The sequence below is a fragment of the Macrosteles quadrilineatus genome, unplaced genomic scaffold, assembly GCF_028750875.1.
Source record: "Macrosteles quadrilineatus isolate MER2022 unplaced genomic scaffold, UCM_ALF_1.0 Scaffold_7__1_contigs__length_78375512, whole genome shotgun sequence".
NCBI classification, from domain to species: Eukaryota; Metazoa; Arthropoda; class Insecta; order Hemiptera; family Cicadellidae; genus Macrosteles; species Macrosteles quadrilineatus.
This window is the reverse complement of record NW_026542600.1, coordinates 50,924,674-50,942,281: the sequence shown is the minus strand read 5'-3', so window position 1 is coordinate 50,942,281 and position 17,608 is coordinate 50,924,674. Positions and strand designations below refer to the sequence as shown.

At 35.4% G+C, this 17,608-nt stretch overlaps 1 protein-coding gene across 2 annotated transcripts in view; it reads left to right on the top strand.

Annotated features, from left to right (window-relative positions):
• The first annotated feature begins 367 nt into the window (after positions 1-367).
• The window catches only part of LOC128997847 (cytosolic 10-formyltetrahydrofolate dehydrogenase-like), a 63,118-nt gene continuing 45,877 nt past the window's right edge, over positions 368-17,608 (top strand). For both annotated transcript variants that reach the window (XM_054423607.1, XM_054423608.1), the window contains exons 1-5: positions 368-499; positions 4,395-4,536; positions 6,554-6,788; positions 11,031-11,196; positions 12,417-12,521. In XM_054423607.1, coding sequence (XP_054279582.1) covers positions 428-499; positions 4,395-4,536; positions 6,554-6,788; positions 11,031-11,196; positions 12,417-12,521 — 720 coding nt within the window. In that variant the 5' untranslated portion in view covers positions 368-427. The remainder of the gene's footprint in view (positions 500-4,394; positions 4,537-6,553; positions 6,789-11,030; positions 11,197-12,416; positions 12,522-17,608) is intronic.

Genomic DNA, 17,608 nt, shown 5'->3' with positions numbered 1-17,608 from the left:
ATAGGAAGGATTGGTCTGGAAAAGGACCCATACCCTCAGGTGATTTAGAATGCTATGTTGCAAAACAACATCGACTTCCCGAATCGAACGAATCTACGATGACGTTTCGACCTACTTAGCTTAGGTAACAGTAATGTGAAAATCTGCCCACCATCGCTGTGTCGGTGATAGCGTGGACTGGTGACGCAAGCAGTTAGTGACGTCTAAACGGCACCTGAAAAATCTCCCGTGTGCCGCACCGTGCTTTCAGTGCGTTGTTATGTACAATTGTTTACATGTTACCACCACAACCACTACCACTACCAGAGAAGACCTGTCCTGTCACCGTGTCACCTGTCTATTTGTGTTACTTACTAAGGAAATGAATTAGGATTGAGAAGTACATTTGACATAAAATCGATCGATAAGTTCTGTTCAAGAATTAAACATGTTTAGAATAAAAAGTAACAATATTTATAGGAACCCTCTTACTAATTTTCGGGCTTTATCGACGTCGCAGGTAAATCTAGTTCTGACTGTTGATATAGGTTAGGTTTAGGAACCAGGACTTGTTTAAAGTAATAATATTTGTTTTGTTTTTCCATATTTTTTGTGTTTTTTAATGTTATGCGTTAAGGTTTTGGGACTGATTTAAAATACCTGCTGTATAATATAATTTGGATTAAGTTACTTAAACAGCAGCACACTTTTAACATATGTTTGGAAATTTGGTTTATTGCAACCAATTGTCTTACAGGCCTATACTTTCAAAATGTTCTACACTACATTGGTTGAATGCCTTTATTTATTAATCACTGTTGCGTGTACGTTGCAGCTGATTGGTCTTTTGACAAATCTCAGCAGTTGAGCTAAGCTAAGTTTTAATAGTAGGATCAAGACGTGGAGGGGATAGATTTCTTGGTACGGTATTTATTGCGACCAACATGACCGTGGGAACCTATATAGATTTAGGCTAGGATTATACTAGGACGCTGGCGTCCGGGACGCTAGTGGGGCATTAAATGGAATGGGGGTGATTATACTAGGGATGCCAGCGCCGGATGCTAAAAAAGCCACTGGACGCTTGATTTTGTGCCTCCCAGCTGGGAGGCTGAAATTTGAGCGCCCGGTGACTTTTTGCCTCCCGGGATGCACAAAATCGGTTGTGGGGCATTGGTTCAAATGTGGCGCATTATACTAGGTGGCTTGCATCCGAGACGCTCTCTTTCGACAAGTGCGTGAATATAGGGAATAAGCTGTTACCATAGGTCTCATGGTAAGACCTGGTCCCGGGAGCAATCTACGTTTTCAATTTGATGTCCCCAGAGGTGGCTATTAAGGTGAAGGGCGGGATGTGTTTGTGAGTTAACGAACCAGCATGAACGGACCTTGGGAACGGGGTTTTACGGGTTAAAAAAGGGGTTTTGTTATTTTTGACCCGCAAAACACAAAATTGCCCAATTTCTCTCTAGACAATTTTAATGAGCTAAAAAACAAATAATTTAGTATATTAAAGTGTTTTTGTACAGTTATTAGTTAAGGAGAAAATTCAAAAAAGTGTAAATTAAAAATTCCCATGTTATTCTTATAGAAAATATTGTTAACTGTTGGAATTCGCTTGTGTATGGATATATTTTGATAAAACTTGGCCATTTTGTTTTTTACTGAGCTATTAATGTTTTACTAAAAACAATCTTTATAAGCCTCCTTTAAAGCAGCAAACCTGCAACTCGTTAAACCTAATGTTATTTAAATAGATATAAACAAAAGTGACAAAACATTGAAATAAAATGGCAGTCCGAGAGGCTAGCATCCCAACACAAATCACGTAATTTTCGGCTTGAAGTGGGACGCTAGCCTCTTGGACGCCAGCGTCCTAGTATAATCGTAGCCTTATATATCACCAGAATTTAGATTTTTAGCTGAATATAACGGTGCAAAAATTTTTCCACGCCCTCAAATATTAACGGAGTTACGGCTGTTTTAAGTTTTATTTACTTTGTTTTATTAAATAACTTCTTTATCAGCATTGTACGTGTTAAAAAATTTACGGAAAGTAAATGAAAGATACGTCTTACAACACTTAAAACATATATTTATGCTTATACTGTTACTCACAAGCACAGAAAACATACTACTATAACCCAGAATGCCAACCGCATGGTAAAAAGCATTAAGTGTTTTGAGAGCTTTGCCTGTCAATCGTAGGCAGCGCCACCAGCGTTGCTATGCTGAGTGCATGGCAACGCTGGTGACGCTGCCTACGATTGACAGGCAAAGCTCTCTCAAAACACTTAATGCTTTTTACCATGCGGTTGGCATTCTGGGTTATAGTAATATGTTTTCTGTGTCACAAGACGGTAAATATACAAAAAAATGGTAAGTGGTGATCATTTTCTATTGGACACTCCAATCATCATAAGACTCTGATTGACAATGAACATGTCAATCAGATTGTAAAATTGCTTGTGACTGTTTGAAACAAAATTATTTTAGATTTAACAATAGATTTGATAAACAAACAGATAGTTTAGCTATGGGAAGTCCACTTTCGGCAATTTTGTCAGAAATATTTTTACAACATCAGGAAAAAGAAATGTTAAAGAATTTAAAAAAGAATCATGATGTAAAACTGTATGTTAGGCCTAGATATGTTAGGCTAGAAGACATTCTTGTTATCTTCAGTCAATCCCAGGAGCAAGAGCACGAAATGATGATGCAGACAGTTAACAGCTACTATCCGAACCTCACCTTTACCAACGAGTTTGAAGAAAACCAAAAGATCAACTTCCTGGACCTCACAGAGGAAAGACAACAAGATTGAGTTTGACATCTACAGAAAACCTACGCAAACGGACACTACAATCAACAGCAAGTCTATCCATCCGACAATTCACAAGACCGCAGCATTTAGATCCATGCTGTACCGAGCATATAAGATCCCACTTAGCCAAGCCAATAGGAAGAAAGAACTGGACACCATTAAGAAGATCACACAAGTTAATGGATTTCAAACCAAGACAATAGAGGACATCGCAAGAAAGATTAGCAGAAAAACCAATAGCCAGAATAAACTACACAGCAGAACAACATTAGAAGAGATAAAAGAGGAAAACATCAGATATGTCACATTACCTACACGGTGACTACAACACAAAGGACTGCTAACAGATTCAAGAAATACGGAGTTTCAATAGCCTACAGGACTCAGAACACCATGAGTAAAATACTACATCCAAAAATTTAAGATTGTAACAAATTCGACTCTTCGGGCATCTATTGGATCAATTGTAACGATTGTGACAGCTTCTACATTGGACAGACTGTGAACTTCGTCAACCGCTTCAAAAACCACATCTGCATGGAGGAACAACAAACCGGAAAGATCAAATGTCGCACACCTGTTACAAAATGGACACTCAATGGGAAAAATGGAGGATAATCTATGTATTTTGGAAAATTGTAAGAAAGGATATGTAATGAATGCTTTGGAAGAGTTGTATATTTATAAGGAAAAATGTAAAGATAGAAATAAGCTGATTAATAAACAAGTAAATCGACTCCAGTTGTACTTATAAAAATGTATTGGCCAGTGCTTCCGGTAGCCAATAGGATATAAGTAGGGACGCCATTCAAGATTCTTGTCATTAAAACCAACCTGAGCAATTTTGAACTCCGAGGCCAGCTCCACTCTTACAACGTTAGAGGAGCACAGAAGCTGAATACCCAGCGAAACAGACTATCCCTGACAAGAGATAGCTTCCCCGCAGTTGCTGTACATATGTTTAATGCGCTGCCACTCCACCTGAGAGAGCTAGAGCCTAAAATATTCAAGGAAAGGATCAAGGAGCTCCTCCTACAAAACCCGTTCTACTCATTTGACGAGTATTTTGAGGAAGCACCAACTTTCTCTTGACCGCCCACCGCCATCTAAAGCTTAATTTGTAAATACATGTTTTATTAAAGAAAGTTTTATTTTAAAATGTTTGACGCTGTCTATCCCGCCCTGGATGGTCAAAGACAAAGAGGAGGTAATAAGGTATATGAAAGTTTTGCCACAAGAAGTATATTCTCGGAGCTCGATACATGTTAGATGATTAGGCCTATTATTCTAGTTTAGTGCACTTTATAAGGGTAAGATACAAGCTATTCCTGATGAAAGTTAGGACGTTGATGGCGATGTATTCACCCCAGTGTACACACAGATTAAAATGGACTCATAATTTCAGAACGGAAACCTGGTCTAGTAAAATTCTTGTCAATTTTTCACAAGAATTCTTAAACAAAAATGTCATGGTTTTAGACCATAACCATGCTGTAGGCCTATAATTTCTAGCTTCCTATTATAGTATAACTTACTCATTAAGTTACTTTTGCTATAACCATGCTGACTAAGGTAATCTATATTTTTGCAGGCACTCTTAGCCAAGCTTCGATTGGCCCTCATTGGTCAGAGCACTTTTGCAGCAGAAGTTTACAAGCTTGTGAGGGCTCGTGGTCACCAAGTAGTTGGAGTATTTACCATCCCAGATAAAGCTTCCCGTGAAGACCCACTTGGTAATTTAGTTTTAATGAGTCATAGTCCTTAGTCAATGTATGTTCATTAGTTGAGTATATTTTGAAATGTTAACCATTAGACTGTTTTTAATTCTATCTGATTTCTTTGCAAAATATCTTATTCTCACTTGTTCGGGGTTTTTAAATTTATATGCTTGATGATAAAAGATCACCCCTAAATTATAATTAAGCTTATTTTAGTTATTCTTGTAGGTACTGTAAACTGAACTAAACCTTGAATTAGTTAAACCAGTTTTGCCTTTTTGATTTGTGGTTAGTGGCCTCTTTTTATTAGTCTACACCCCTCCTTGTTTTATACTCAAGTGTAAGCAGCATCCATATTGACAATATTAGATTTAGATTAGTTTGTCGTAACAATGTGTTACCTATTATACCAGTTTTTTTATGTGTTCAGCATTGTCTGGACACTATGATTGGTCATAGTGTAAAAGCTTGATTAGTGGTACTTATCAGCAGGTTAAGGGTTGATCCTGAGACTAGTCAGTAGCTTTTAGATGGTTTGATATTGATATGGACCCATCTATTCTTGATCATTGGACTTTTTTAAATGGTCCTAACTAAAGAAACAAGTGATCTAAGTCAGTGACAAAGCTAAAAAAGGCATTTCATACATTCCAAACTCATTTTTTATTTACATTTAAGGGCCGGTTTCCGAGCTCCAGATCTAAAGGTTCTGGACTTATTGAGTCGAGGCCTCAAATAAGCTCTCAGATCTAAATTGTCTTGCTGAGTCGCGGATCTGGACCTATGTGAGTGGAAGTCAATTAAACTCATGTTTTCACCCCCATATTCCCCTAAATCTAATGGACTAGCTGAGCGTTCCGTTCAAACATTTAAAATTATATTGTTAATTTTATCTTTGTCAAAGAAGTCGTAATCTGCCACCAGAACAAATGTTACTAGATTATCTCTATGCTTATCGTTCCACTCCATCCTCTGTAACAGGTAAATCTCCTATGGCAATATGCTACTTACTTTTGTACCTGAAACCCCTTTGTCTACTTTAAAAAGAAAAGTTTCAACTTTGTATCGAATCAGTCAAAATGAAAGAATCTGTCTAAAAGTAAAGACAAGCAAAAGAAAAGAATTCCAAACTACCATCCTGATCAATTTGTATGGGTAAATTTGAATAAGAAAACAAATTTTGGTGTAAAGTTTGTGGTAGGTCAAGTGACCAAGAAAATTAGCCAGACTGTTTATGTGGTAAGAGTGTTATCTGACAAAAGTCCATGTAAACCAGCTTAGAGAATATTATATTCCAAAACCTCATTGACCTAATCCTGATAAACTTCACACCAAAACACCGTCACCTAGACATGTGCCTAGTCCTAGTCCACCCAGACCATCTCCTGTTAACAATAACCAATCCACGTCCATCTCCACCCGTTCCCCAACCTTCACCTACGAATCCCCTTCAGCAGACTAGTAGTAGAGGAAGAAAATCAAGCCGACTTAAAGATTTACATTTTCCAAATTTGATTGATGATATCGAACTGTCTTTTTTGTCTTAGAAGCTGTTTACTGTTTTGTTGTCTGTATTTTTAAGAATTATAAACAAAGTAATTATTTAATTTATCATGTAACTTGAATTTGTTTATGTTTTAATTATTGTATATATTATCAACTGAACTAAAACATGGGAAGGTAGTGATGTATCATAGGTATACCCCCACCAGGTAACCGATAGCCGAACTCAGTTAGTTAGCCATTCCAGTCTGGGCAGTCTCAATGTTAAGGATGTATGTCTCTGGTGTCACTTAATGAAGTTTTTTTGTCCAATTACAAATATGAGTTTAATTACAATGAACCTACATTATAGTCTACCTCCAAGAACACATGAGTAAATAGTATAAATACTGATTTGACACAGCTCTTACTAGAAGACCAACAATTTAGTGAATACACAATTTCAAATAGCGATTTAGATATATATTTTTGATTTACAATTATTTGGTGATTTGTGTTGTAATAATGACAATTTATTTCTATGTTACAGCAACTGTAGCCAGCAAGGATAATACACCTGTGTTCAAAGTAAAAGCGTGGCGTAAGGGAGACCAAGCTCTAAAAGAGATTATAGACCAATACATGCAAGTTGGAGCTGAGCTAAATGTGCTTCCTTTCTGTTCTCAATTTATACCAATGGAAGTCATTAACCATCCTAAACATAAAAGTATTTGTTATCATCCTTCTATTTTGCCCAAGCATAGAGGTGTGAGTGCAATCAACTGGTAAGTTAGGTTTACCAAAAGCTCTCTAAATGATTTCTTAATAACGTTTTCCCTATATAAGAGAATAATAATATAATACGTTTAGAGAATAATTGCGTTCAGAAAGTATGGAACATTTTTGCTTACTCACTGGATGTCCAGCCAGCACAGTGGAAGAGTCATTGTGCTGCCCATCGATCGTCGCAATATTTAAGTCTGCTGCAACTGTAAATCTTGCCAGTTGGTTGTGAGGTGCCGTCTACGCTTTTTGATGGCCATACACTTAACAAAACCTGTAGAAATTTAGTGTCTAGGGTGTGAAGTGCGCGGTAACAAATTAAGAAATTAAAGTTCTGTCCAGAAATGTTCAATTTCAAAACGGCCGATCTAAAATGCCCGACCTCATTTGTCAAATTGCACACTTGAGCTCTTTCGATCATTCAAATTGGAGATTTACCCTCATCCCCCACCCTACAGTCCGTGATAAGGCCTCAAGTGACTCACCTTGTTTTGTGCACAAAAATTAAGACTTGGTTTGCAGCACAGCGCTATAATTACGACAAGGACCTCTAATTTTGTGTCACTAAGGGGCTGAGCTTGTAGGCGGCAGAATCAGTGGCGTAACAGAAGGGCTCGCAGTGCCCGCAATGCGGGGGGTTCCGTGAAACGATGAGCAGGATATGGCGAGCGAAAACCGGCGGGCAAGGATGCCCAAGAGACGAGATGAGTGGGGCCGAAATATTGGAGTTTATTCTTATTGAAATGTATTATCAATCATTCAATAACTGTATTGAACAAGTAATAACAATGTGATTTAATAATATGTTGTCGTCATTTAATTTGTTAGGCCTATTCAGTGATAACGAACTAAGGTAACAAATTTAACATTTTATAACGTGGGTCATTGATTATTATGCAACCACATTGATTTTACTTATCTGTGCTTTCATACACTGCTTATGCCTGCAAACATTTTGAAACATTAAGTTACCTGGGGCCGGGAGTCATGAACATTGATTGGAACTTTTAATATTGTATTATTTTACATTTTAGTTTTGCCTTAATATTAATTGTATTTAGTTAAAATACAATATATTGCTACTCTACTGACTTTGTTTGTTAGCCTATATCTTATTTTACATCACCACAATTAATCAACTAAAGACATGTTTGTAAGGTCTAGGTCAACGCTTGAAATTCATACGAAGACAAAATACAAAAATTAAATAGGCTATTTTAGCCTGTGATAATTGTATGTAAATCTTTTATACTAACAAACTTTTAGTGTATGAGTTAAGTATAACCATTGATGAAAACTAACCAAATGAATAATTGATAACATAATCAATCAATTAAAATAACTTAACGTATTGCACATTGTGTACAGAATGGAGTCAGTTATAAAAACACAATATTAAACCTAAGACTACTTACAGAGAATATTGTTATTATCAACAAATCAAATTTCAGGAAGTTTATTTAACACCACTATAAGATGGGATTTTTTTTGTAAACCGATAAATTATGTTTGGTGAACACCAATTCATTACCTTTTATGGGTGAATACTTATGAAAAGAGTTCAATTTTGGCAATCTTTCATGGTTTGATTTAATATAAAGAGCTATTTATTAAATGTATAAGCTAAAAACAGTCATAATTCCTATTTCTTTAACTATGAAATCTCCTTGATATGAAACATTCTGATCCATACGGATTGGATTTTAAAATAAGGTATTTTAATTTTATTTCAAAACTATTTACAAATACTGATACGGATATAACTATGAAGTGATGTAACTTTATCATCAAACCATGACTAAAATACCAATGTAAATTATTCTAGAGGTTAAATACCTTATTGTTGCCACTGTAATCCCCTGTCGTCTGGATGGCGACCGGTTTCGGCACTCATGGTGTCATTGTCAAGCCGTAGAGAAGTGTTGTCACCTATATATTTTCAAGACTTTATGACGACCTCCTAGGAGTGATAACACGTCTCTACGGCTTGACAATGACACCATGAGTGTCGAAACCGGTCGCCATCCAGACGACAGGGGATTACAGTGGCAACAATAAGGTACCTAACCTCTAGAATAATATTGTTAAGTAATCCGGAAAGCAACACCTAAACAAAAACAAAAAAAAAAAAAACAATGTAAATTCTTAACACGCTTTTATGGAACATTAACCATAATTTATTTACTATTACAGTTTTTATGATGAATCTTTTTAATTATGTTGTATCGGTGGTCTAAAAATAACTCATGAGAGGGGACCCAAAAAATAAGTTTGCAGGGGGGCCCGAAAAAATCTGTTACGCCACTAGGCAGAATTCTACGACATAGATTTTTGCGAGTCACATGGGAATTGCGGGCCTAGGCATGGTAAGACCTAGACCAGAGACCAATTTATTTAGATATCAATGACGTTTATTATGACCGTTTTATGAGGTGGGAGGAGGCATATATGTGTTTTGTCTTCTGATATGTTGCCACTTGGCAGTACTGTAGTAGTGCAGTTCAGCATATGATCAATTACTGTAGGCCAACCTACTAAACAATAATCGGATTTTAGGTACAGTTATGTAATGTATGTAATTTAATATTTGGTACAATTTAGAATTTTTTGGTTAAGAGATTAGATAGAGCCAGATTACGGGCAGGCGCGGATTCAGGGGTTGGCCCACCTGGCCCGGGCCCCCCTTTGGCAAAAAAAAAACAAAAAAAAAATGAGTTATAATTTATATGACATTTTGATAGTTCTTAAATACACACAAGCATACGTGTTTGACAAATCTTACTGCACAACATCAAAAAGTTATCCGAATACGCTATGACTACTGCAGTACTGCACATAGTATAGTGGGCGGTTTCTATGCTTTGCGGAATGGAAAACGGAGAGTTGGCCGCGCTGTAAAGGAGACTTGAGTGTCGCTAGCTGGCACCTGTTGGCTCGGCTGTCCGGCGTCCGCTGTCATTCTAACCTAAACTCTATAACAAAAGCTTTATGACTACCAATAATTCTTATTTAGAATTTATTCTTTTTGTTTGATTACTATTACGATAGTATGTTTAGAAAATGAAAATTAAAATAAAAGATATATCTCTCTCAAATTTAAATTAATGTGTTACCGGTATTTTCAATGAAACTTATAGGAATTTCTTATAATTTTATAGAACACTAAATGGTGAGATTAGTAAATATATGTATAGGCCTCTACAGTGCTTTTAAATATCTTTGACACATGTATACTGTTGAAACTGAAAAGTTCATAGGTTGTTTAATAAATTTAATAAAATCATGGTAATTTAATAATGACTCTTTAGTTCTCCTTTGTACGATATATTAATGTTCTTACTAAAAACATTGAGGGTTCTACTTTAGAGCCTTAAAAACTTTATTTTTTTTTACTTGATCTATTTCTATATGTAATCTACGAAGCCAAATTTTGTTTGATCAATACTTTGTAAGTTCTCTAAAAAGATAGTAAAAATGTGAGAGTAGTGATTTTATAACCCATTCTTTTAAGATCTCATGAGACCTAAAAAGTGGTATAAAATGGTGTTTTTGAGCACTAAAATTCAGAAAAACTTCCGGGAGAGGAAATTTCGAGTACTGGGGGGTATGGGGTATGGAAAACCCCCCGGTGGGTCGCCTCCCCCCTTACATGTTTAAAAATATTTGAGTCAATATACAATTAGGCAAATTGAAAGTCTCTTTAGTCTGCAGGCTTCTTGCGGCAGGGATATTAAATATCTTGATTGAAGTAAAGTCTCATACACCTAAATCAAACTATTGCATCATCAAGTGTTAATTTTGTAATAATTTTCCGTTTGTCGCTAAATAATAGGCCTAGTGCTGAAATGGCTGTACAATATGACAACGTAATAAATGACAACGTTTCTAGATGTTTGGATTACTTTACTCTCAGGAGGGAAGTTACATTGTCATCTGAACATAACAAGCCTGGTTTTTACTGCTTGAAGCAGGTGCTAAAAACAAAAACATCCAACACAAAGTCAGGTTTAAACATTCATATTATTCCTAACTTTTATGTTTCGAGTATTCATATGATATTTCTTGAAACCTTGTTAGGCTTTTAAATAACCATTTAAACCTTTTTTTATTTTCTTGATGAAGTTTTACTAACACTACTTGGAGTAGATAGTAACTTATTAGTTCTAAATAACTGCACTTTTATTATTACTTTGTGATTTACATGATTTGTGGTGTGCTTGCCAATGATTATGTTTCTTAAATAGGACTTTAATCAATGGTGATGAAGAGGCTGGATTCTCTGTATTTTGGGCAGACGAGGGACTAGATACAGGTCCGTTGCTTCTTCAGCAAAAGTGCAAAGTTGAACGCAACGACACTGTGGATTCCTTGTACAGCCGTTTCCTTTACCCAGCTGGTATTCAAGCTATGGCAAGTTTGTTTGTCACTGAAATTCACCTAACATCTTATGCTCTGTGTAAAAAGAGGATGTTTATATTTTGACAATTAATTACAATTAATTGAACAATTAATTAAAAGGACCTTTAGTTGAAAGAAGCTACTGTACTGAATATCAAGTATATATTATGTATTATGAAACCAAACACAGATAATGTCATGTCACTACACGATAGCTATCAGTTAATTAGAACAATTCGCTAAGAAACAACTAATTAGCCATTTAAGTTATATTAAGCAGAAAAATCACTTTTTTGCGAAATTCCCTATAGGGAAGTAGCTATTACCGTAGATGGTACGGTAGGACCTGGAGCCGGGACCGATATACTTTTTCATTCTGATGTCCCTAGAGGCCAAAACACTATTCGTTTCAATTTTTATATATGTTAAACCTATCAGAACGTAGGTTTTTGCCGCGAGAGTGGCTGCCGGAAACGATCTTGGCCTGACCATATAATAGTGGATCTGTTTTTTATTTTAGATTCATACAAGCTGCTTACTATACCCGTGCTTCGCAACGGGTATAGTATGAATAAAAGATGTGTAACTATTTTGTACAGCGATCAATAAGTATTATTCGTCTTGTTCTCTTCCTGTTGCAAAACATGGGTATAGCAAGCAGCTCGTATAAATCTAGAATAAAAATCAGATATACTAAACTATGGTCAGGCCAAGATCGTTTCCGGCTGTTGTTGTAAAGTTTGCTTGTTTATAGAAATATTTTGATCAAACTTGGAAAATTTATTTATTTTATACTAAGCTAATAATATTTTACTAAAAAACACACTTTATTAGCCTCCCTGTAGCAGGAAACCTAATTACTCTTTAAACCTAAAGTTATTTAAATAGATTTAATTTAAAATCAATTCAGGCAATGGGAATTCGCTTATTCTGCAGGTTTTGCTGTGGCAGGGGTTTTTCTTATCAGTATTTACCAGTATTGCTAACCAGATAATTTCTTGAAATTAAACCCTCTTAGTATAATAGTAACTAAAGCACTGAAGAATATAGGCCTATTGTTTTGTGATGCACTAATGAAAGAAAACAGTTTTGTTAGTGACATTCACAAAACTTGAAAAGTAAAAAGTCAAGTAAAAATACAACATAATTTAAATAACAAGCAAACCCAATGGGTTCTTAATTTAGTAAACAATGTGTAACGCTAGGCCTATTTCAAGTTATTGTCATCATAGGCTGATGCAGTGGACATGGTGGCTAATGGAACAGCTCCAAAAATAGATCAACCCACAGAAGGTGCTTCATTTGAGCCCTCAGTACGCAAGAAGGACCTTCAAAAGGTAAATACAAAAGTATTCTAAATATTGAATTATCTAAAATAAAAGAAGTTAAATGTTATTAGATCATCACATACCTATTGTCTTCTAAAATCCATAATTCATAAATAACGTTAAGAAGTTTTGGCGCATTCCATCAAATCTCCAAACCATCAAACCATCCAAATCATCTCCATTCTCAAATTTGATCTAGTCGTCAAAAACATATGCTGCCATAAATAACTTTGAAATATACTGAACGCTGATTTTTTCACATAAAAACATTAAATTATTTGTCGTGATTCACTTGGTCGGCCAAACAAAACAAGCCAAGATGCCGAATCAAATACAATCTTCCTATTTATAATCCTAAATAATTGGGCCTATACTGCAAATACAGTAATAACACGGGTCGCCGGAATGGTCGCCCCCGGAAACATCACCCCCCAGGCTAAACGTGACGTCACGAAACCAGACAACCAGCTGGTATAAAATCTATGTCCGCGACCGGAATCATACCCCCCCAAGGGCTCGACAAGTAATTTATCAAAGTCTAGTTGATACGAACTAATTATGTTATTAATTTTAATTCAAACAAGTACCAACGGAAAGGTCTACCCCGGCAAGGCATCCCCGATGTACACCCCGGAATCGTCCCCCCCTGAAACGCTACCCCTAGCAGGGCTGGGCTGCTCGGCAGCCTACCTGCTGCCCGTCCTCCCCAGCCCATTGTTCTGAGGGTCGGCCGCTCGTTCATTATTATTGTCGCTTGGACAACAGCATTTTTGCAGAAGAAAATTGCAGACCCTGTGGTGGAATATCAATCAGTAGATTTAGTTGTGTATGAACTTCTAAGACAACTACGAGCAAAGATTGACTTTAAAAAGATTCTTTTAGACTTAATTCATAAAAAAACTACCAACGATAATGCGTAAAGTATACATTTTTTCTGTTGCATTAAATAGTAGTTATACTTATCAACATCAGTAAACTTACCTTACACCCTAAGTAAGGTAATTGTTAAGCAACACATTTGTTAAAAATAGAATAGTTGCTAAATGTATTAAAAATGAATCGCATTGCTTTAGGTTTGGCCCCAATTTAATTAATAATTTGAAAATTAGAAACCGATTATTAAATAAGAATAAACATAATAATATCTATTAGGGGATTAATCCCCCAAATTCAACGAAATAATTAATTGTTAGTAATTGCAAATATGTAAATGATACTATTCTAAAGGTTATGCCAAAAAGTACCTTAATTCAGAAACAGCCTAGGCTAGATTCATATCACTGGAATAGAGTCAAAATATGATGAAAGTAAATCGAGAAGAGGACTTGCAATCAGTGTTGATATACCAATAAATTAGTTTTGTTATAAGATGTATATGTTTAGAAAACCTTTTTGCTACTGAAGTTTGCAAAATTATGTTTCATAATTACTAAGGGGAATATATACGTGAGTTAAAATTTTTAATAGGTATGTAATCAAAATGTTAAATGATGAGCTGTAAACTTGTATTACATCGTTTAAACAATAATAACCTTCGTATATACTCCAATTGTGTTGAAATAAATATAATTTTCAAAGGAAGGGAATGTCAATGCCATGATTTCATTTTTCTTTTAAGTTTAATTTTTTTAGTCTAGCAGCCGACGCTAATAATTTAAAGTCGTTTTAGTGTTGATGTAACTAACAGCTGTTCAAACTGTCATTGACGTTTTTATGTTACAGTTACTATCATCGGTGTTTGCCCGCATACTGTTTCAATTTTAAATGTTGTTTTTTCCTACCGTAATGGATCTTCGTATTCAGGAAATCTGTAGATTTGAACTATACATCTCTAAAACTTCTACCCTTGGGTAAAATCAAGATTTGTCTGAAATCAAATCTGTGTAAGTAGGCCTATAAGTTTATGCCATGAAAGTTATGTCATTTTTGTGGAATGTGTGTAGTCTATATCGATATACAAAAATTTTAAGGATTATAAAAATGTGAAACGTTGTAGCAGAAAACACTTCGGAAAATCCCTACCAAATTTTGAGCTGAGTTTATTGTTAGTGCAACTTCAGAGTATACTTTTTACGAATTACATTAACACAAGTGTACCTGTTGCTTGAATTCGAGCAATTGCGAAGCATTACGGGCGTTATTTTAAAAACGAATAAGAGTCATAATTTCCGATGACTTTATAAGAGTCGACTCAAAGATTATGGAAGTACTCAAGATGTAGACAGCAGTTAGATATAATCAAAATTTTTTGTAAATATCTTATCTTTTTTCAAAAGCTGACCTTGTTTTTTAGTGTTTTTTACAAATTTTCCCCACTCATAGCCGCATTAGGTTGTCTATAATCTTACTAATATTATAAATGTGAAAGTTTTTGTGTTTGTTTGCTTGTTTGAAGTTCAATCACGCATAAACTACTGGACGGATTGGGCTGAAATTTGGCATGATGATAGCTCACATTCCCGATTAACATATAGGCATATTCTTATCTTAAAAATCCTTTCGGGCTATGCCCCAGTGACTCTGTTGTTCACCATGTTAACCTTATGAGTATCTATATATTAATTTGGAACTGTTTTTCTTTGTGACAGCTATTTTGAGAGAACGGCTGGGCGTAGAAACTCGGTAGAGGTGTCTAAAGAAAGGTCCCGGTCTGTAGATGAGCCATCAAAAGAGAAACATGGAGAATTCCCTCGGGGCTCTGCCCCAATGGCCTTTAAATTCCCATCCCATGTTATACTTATGGAGGAAAACGAGGTTTTTGTCACAGCTAATTTGAGAGAACGGCTGGGCGTAGAAACTTGGTAGGGGTGTCTAAAGAAAGGTATTGGTCTGTAGGTGAGCCCTCAAAAGATAAACGAGGTAAATTTCCTTGGGGCTCTGCCCCAGAGGCCTTTAAAGTTCACTCTGCAATTTTGTTTACATTTCGACCATATGGATAATTTTACACTACTTTTAATGAACCAGCTGTTAATTTTAAAATTGTATTCAAAGGTCTACTGAAACTGTCAAAATTAAATGTTTACATTATTATTTATGATTTTAAATGGATTCTCCACTGCATGGCAAGTTTTTTTTAGTTTCAACTAAATGGTGAATTTATGATACGGTTTAAATGTTTTGTTCAAAAATTTATGCTTTTTTCCTCTTAGAAATTTTTAAATTATAAAATAAGTGTGACATATCAATTTCAAAGTAACATTTAACTATTCCTTATCGGGTTAGCTTATAATTTACCTCATTTCTTTTGAGGGCTCACCTACAGACTAATACGTTTCTTTAGAGACCCCTACCAAGTTTCTACGCCCAGCCATTCTCTGAAATTAACTGTGACAAAAACCCGTTTTCCCCCCATAAGAATAACATAGGATGGGAATTTAAAGGCCTCTGGGGCAGAGCCCCCAAGGAAATTTACCATTACCAAGGGAGGTATACCTGAAGTGGGGAAGTCTAAACTATTTTACAAAAAATACTTCCTGCTATAAATACAGTTGTACTCTACGAATTAATAGTCTGCAAATTACAGACGAATTCCATAAATCAATACTCTGAGAATAGTGGATACCATACTTAGGATTATGATCTCTTGCAAACTTTTAAGTTATACGTATTAATATTCTGCGAACTACAGGTGTAACTTTCAAAACAATGGGTGACCGTTCATGGAATAACTGTACTACTTCAATGTCAATTTAGTTATTTAATATCAGCAATGTGAAATCATGAAAAAAGTGAATGTGACACTGTTGCTTGCTTCTCTGTCAACGCAAACGTAAACAGTGTGAGCTTTTCCCTGTTTATTGCCGAAGAAACTAACCAATATTTACTTTCTAAATTCTTTTTACGGGAAAGAGTCCTTTACCAATATCAAATCAGGAATATTCTCAATACATTTATTTTACCATAAAATCCAGACAATTATTTAAATGTATATCATATACTGCATTTATTGATCAATGTTTACAATTTAAGAACTAGGAAATGTGAAAATATGTTTGTCAAGTGTGTACTGTATTATGTTGAGTGTAATGTTGAGTGGTTGAAGCATGCTCATATTAATACGAGTTGATTCCTTACTTAATTTGTACTATTACTATAAATATTTTATTTCATTTCCACGTGTTTCAAATACATTTTATACGTTGACGGAAAAAACTATTTGTAATTTATACATCATTTAATGTATAGAGTTAAGGGGGAATGTCTAGAGAAAGCATAATATCAAAGTGTTAATTTGTATTTATCTTAATATCCACAACATTTGCGTAATAATACCAAATCCTTCCCATTCTTTCGAGTTCAGTCGAGCGGTGGTAATATGGGACAGTCTCTACCCTTGTGAACAATAGCTGGCTCGAGTCACGAGCCCAAGCCCTACAGCAGGTATACCGGGGGTGATCATGGCAGGGGGGGACCTTTCCGGGGTGTGCATTTTGAAAACGATCGGGGTAAGCGTATCCGGTTAACATCAATTGTAATTAGAAAATCTGGTAATTGTATATGATAAGTGAATATAATTATCTAATTAATACGCAAACTCAAAAATAACTCATCATATCGACGAGTTCATGCTGCAACTGAAATTGAGTGTCCGCGGCCGGAAACATCACCCCCCGGTCTCTGACGTCATTATGACGTAGGGGGGTGATGTTTCCGGGGGCGACCTTTCCGCGTCCCCAATAACACTACCAAATAAATGCTGTCTAAAATCATCCATGGACAATCAAACAAGCAAAACAGCCTACAATTGTTGCATACTCATATCGTGCACAATTTCAATTTCTTTATTCATTGAGAAGTATACATAATACATACAGAATTTGAACAGTGTCACAGATTACAATTATTAGATTACAATAAGATTACAACAGATTACAATTATTAAAAAATAAAATACAAATAAAAAAATACAACTCCCTATAGAGATGGGAAAATATTTTATATTTTCTTAATGTCTAGTACTCTTGAGGGAGGTGGAAAAATTCTTCTAGAGAATAAATTAGGCCTACCATGTTTGTTAAGACATTTTTTAGTTTTGTTTTGAACTTTTTGGTATCTTTTTTCATTTTCAATTCCTCTAGGGATATGTTAACAAAAAT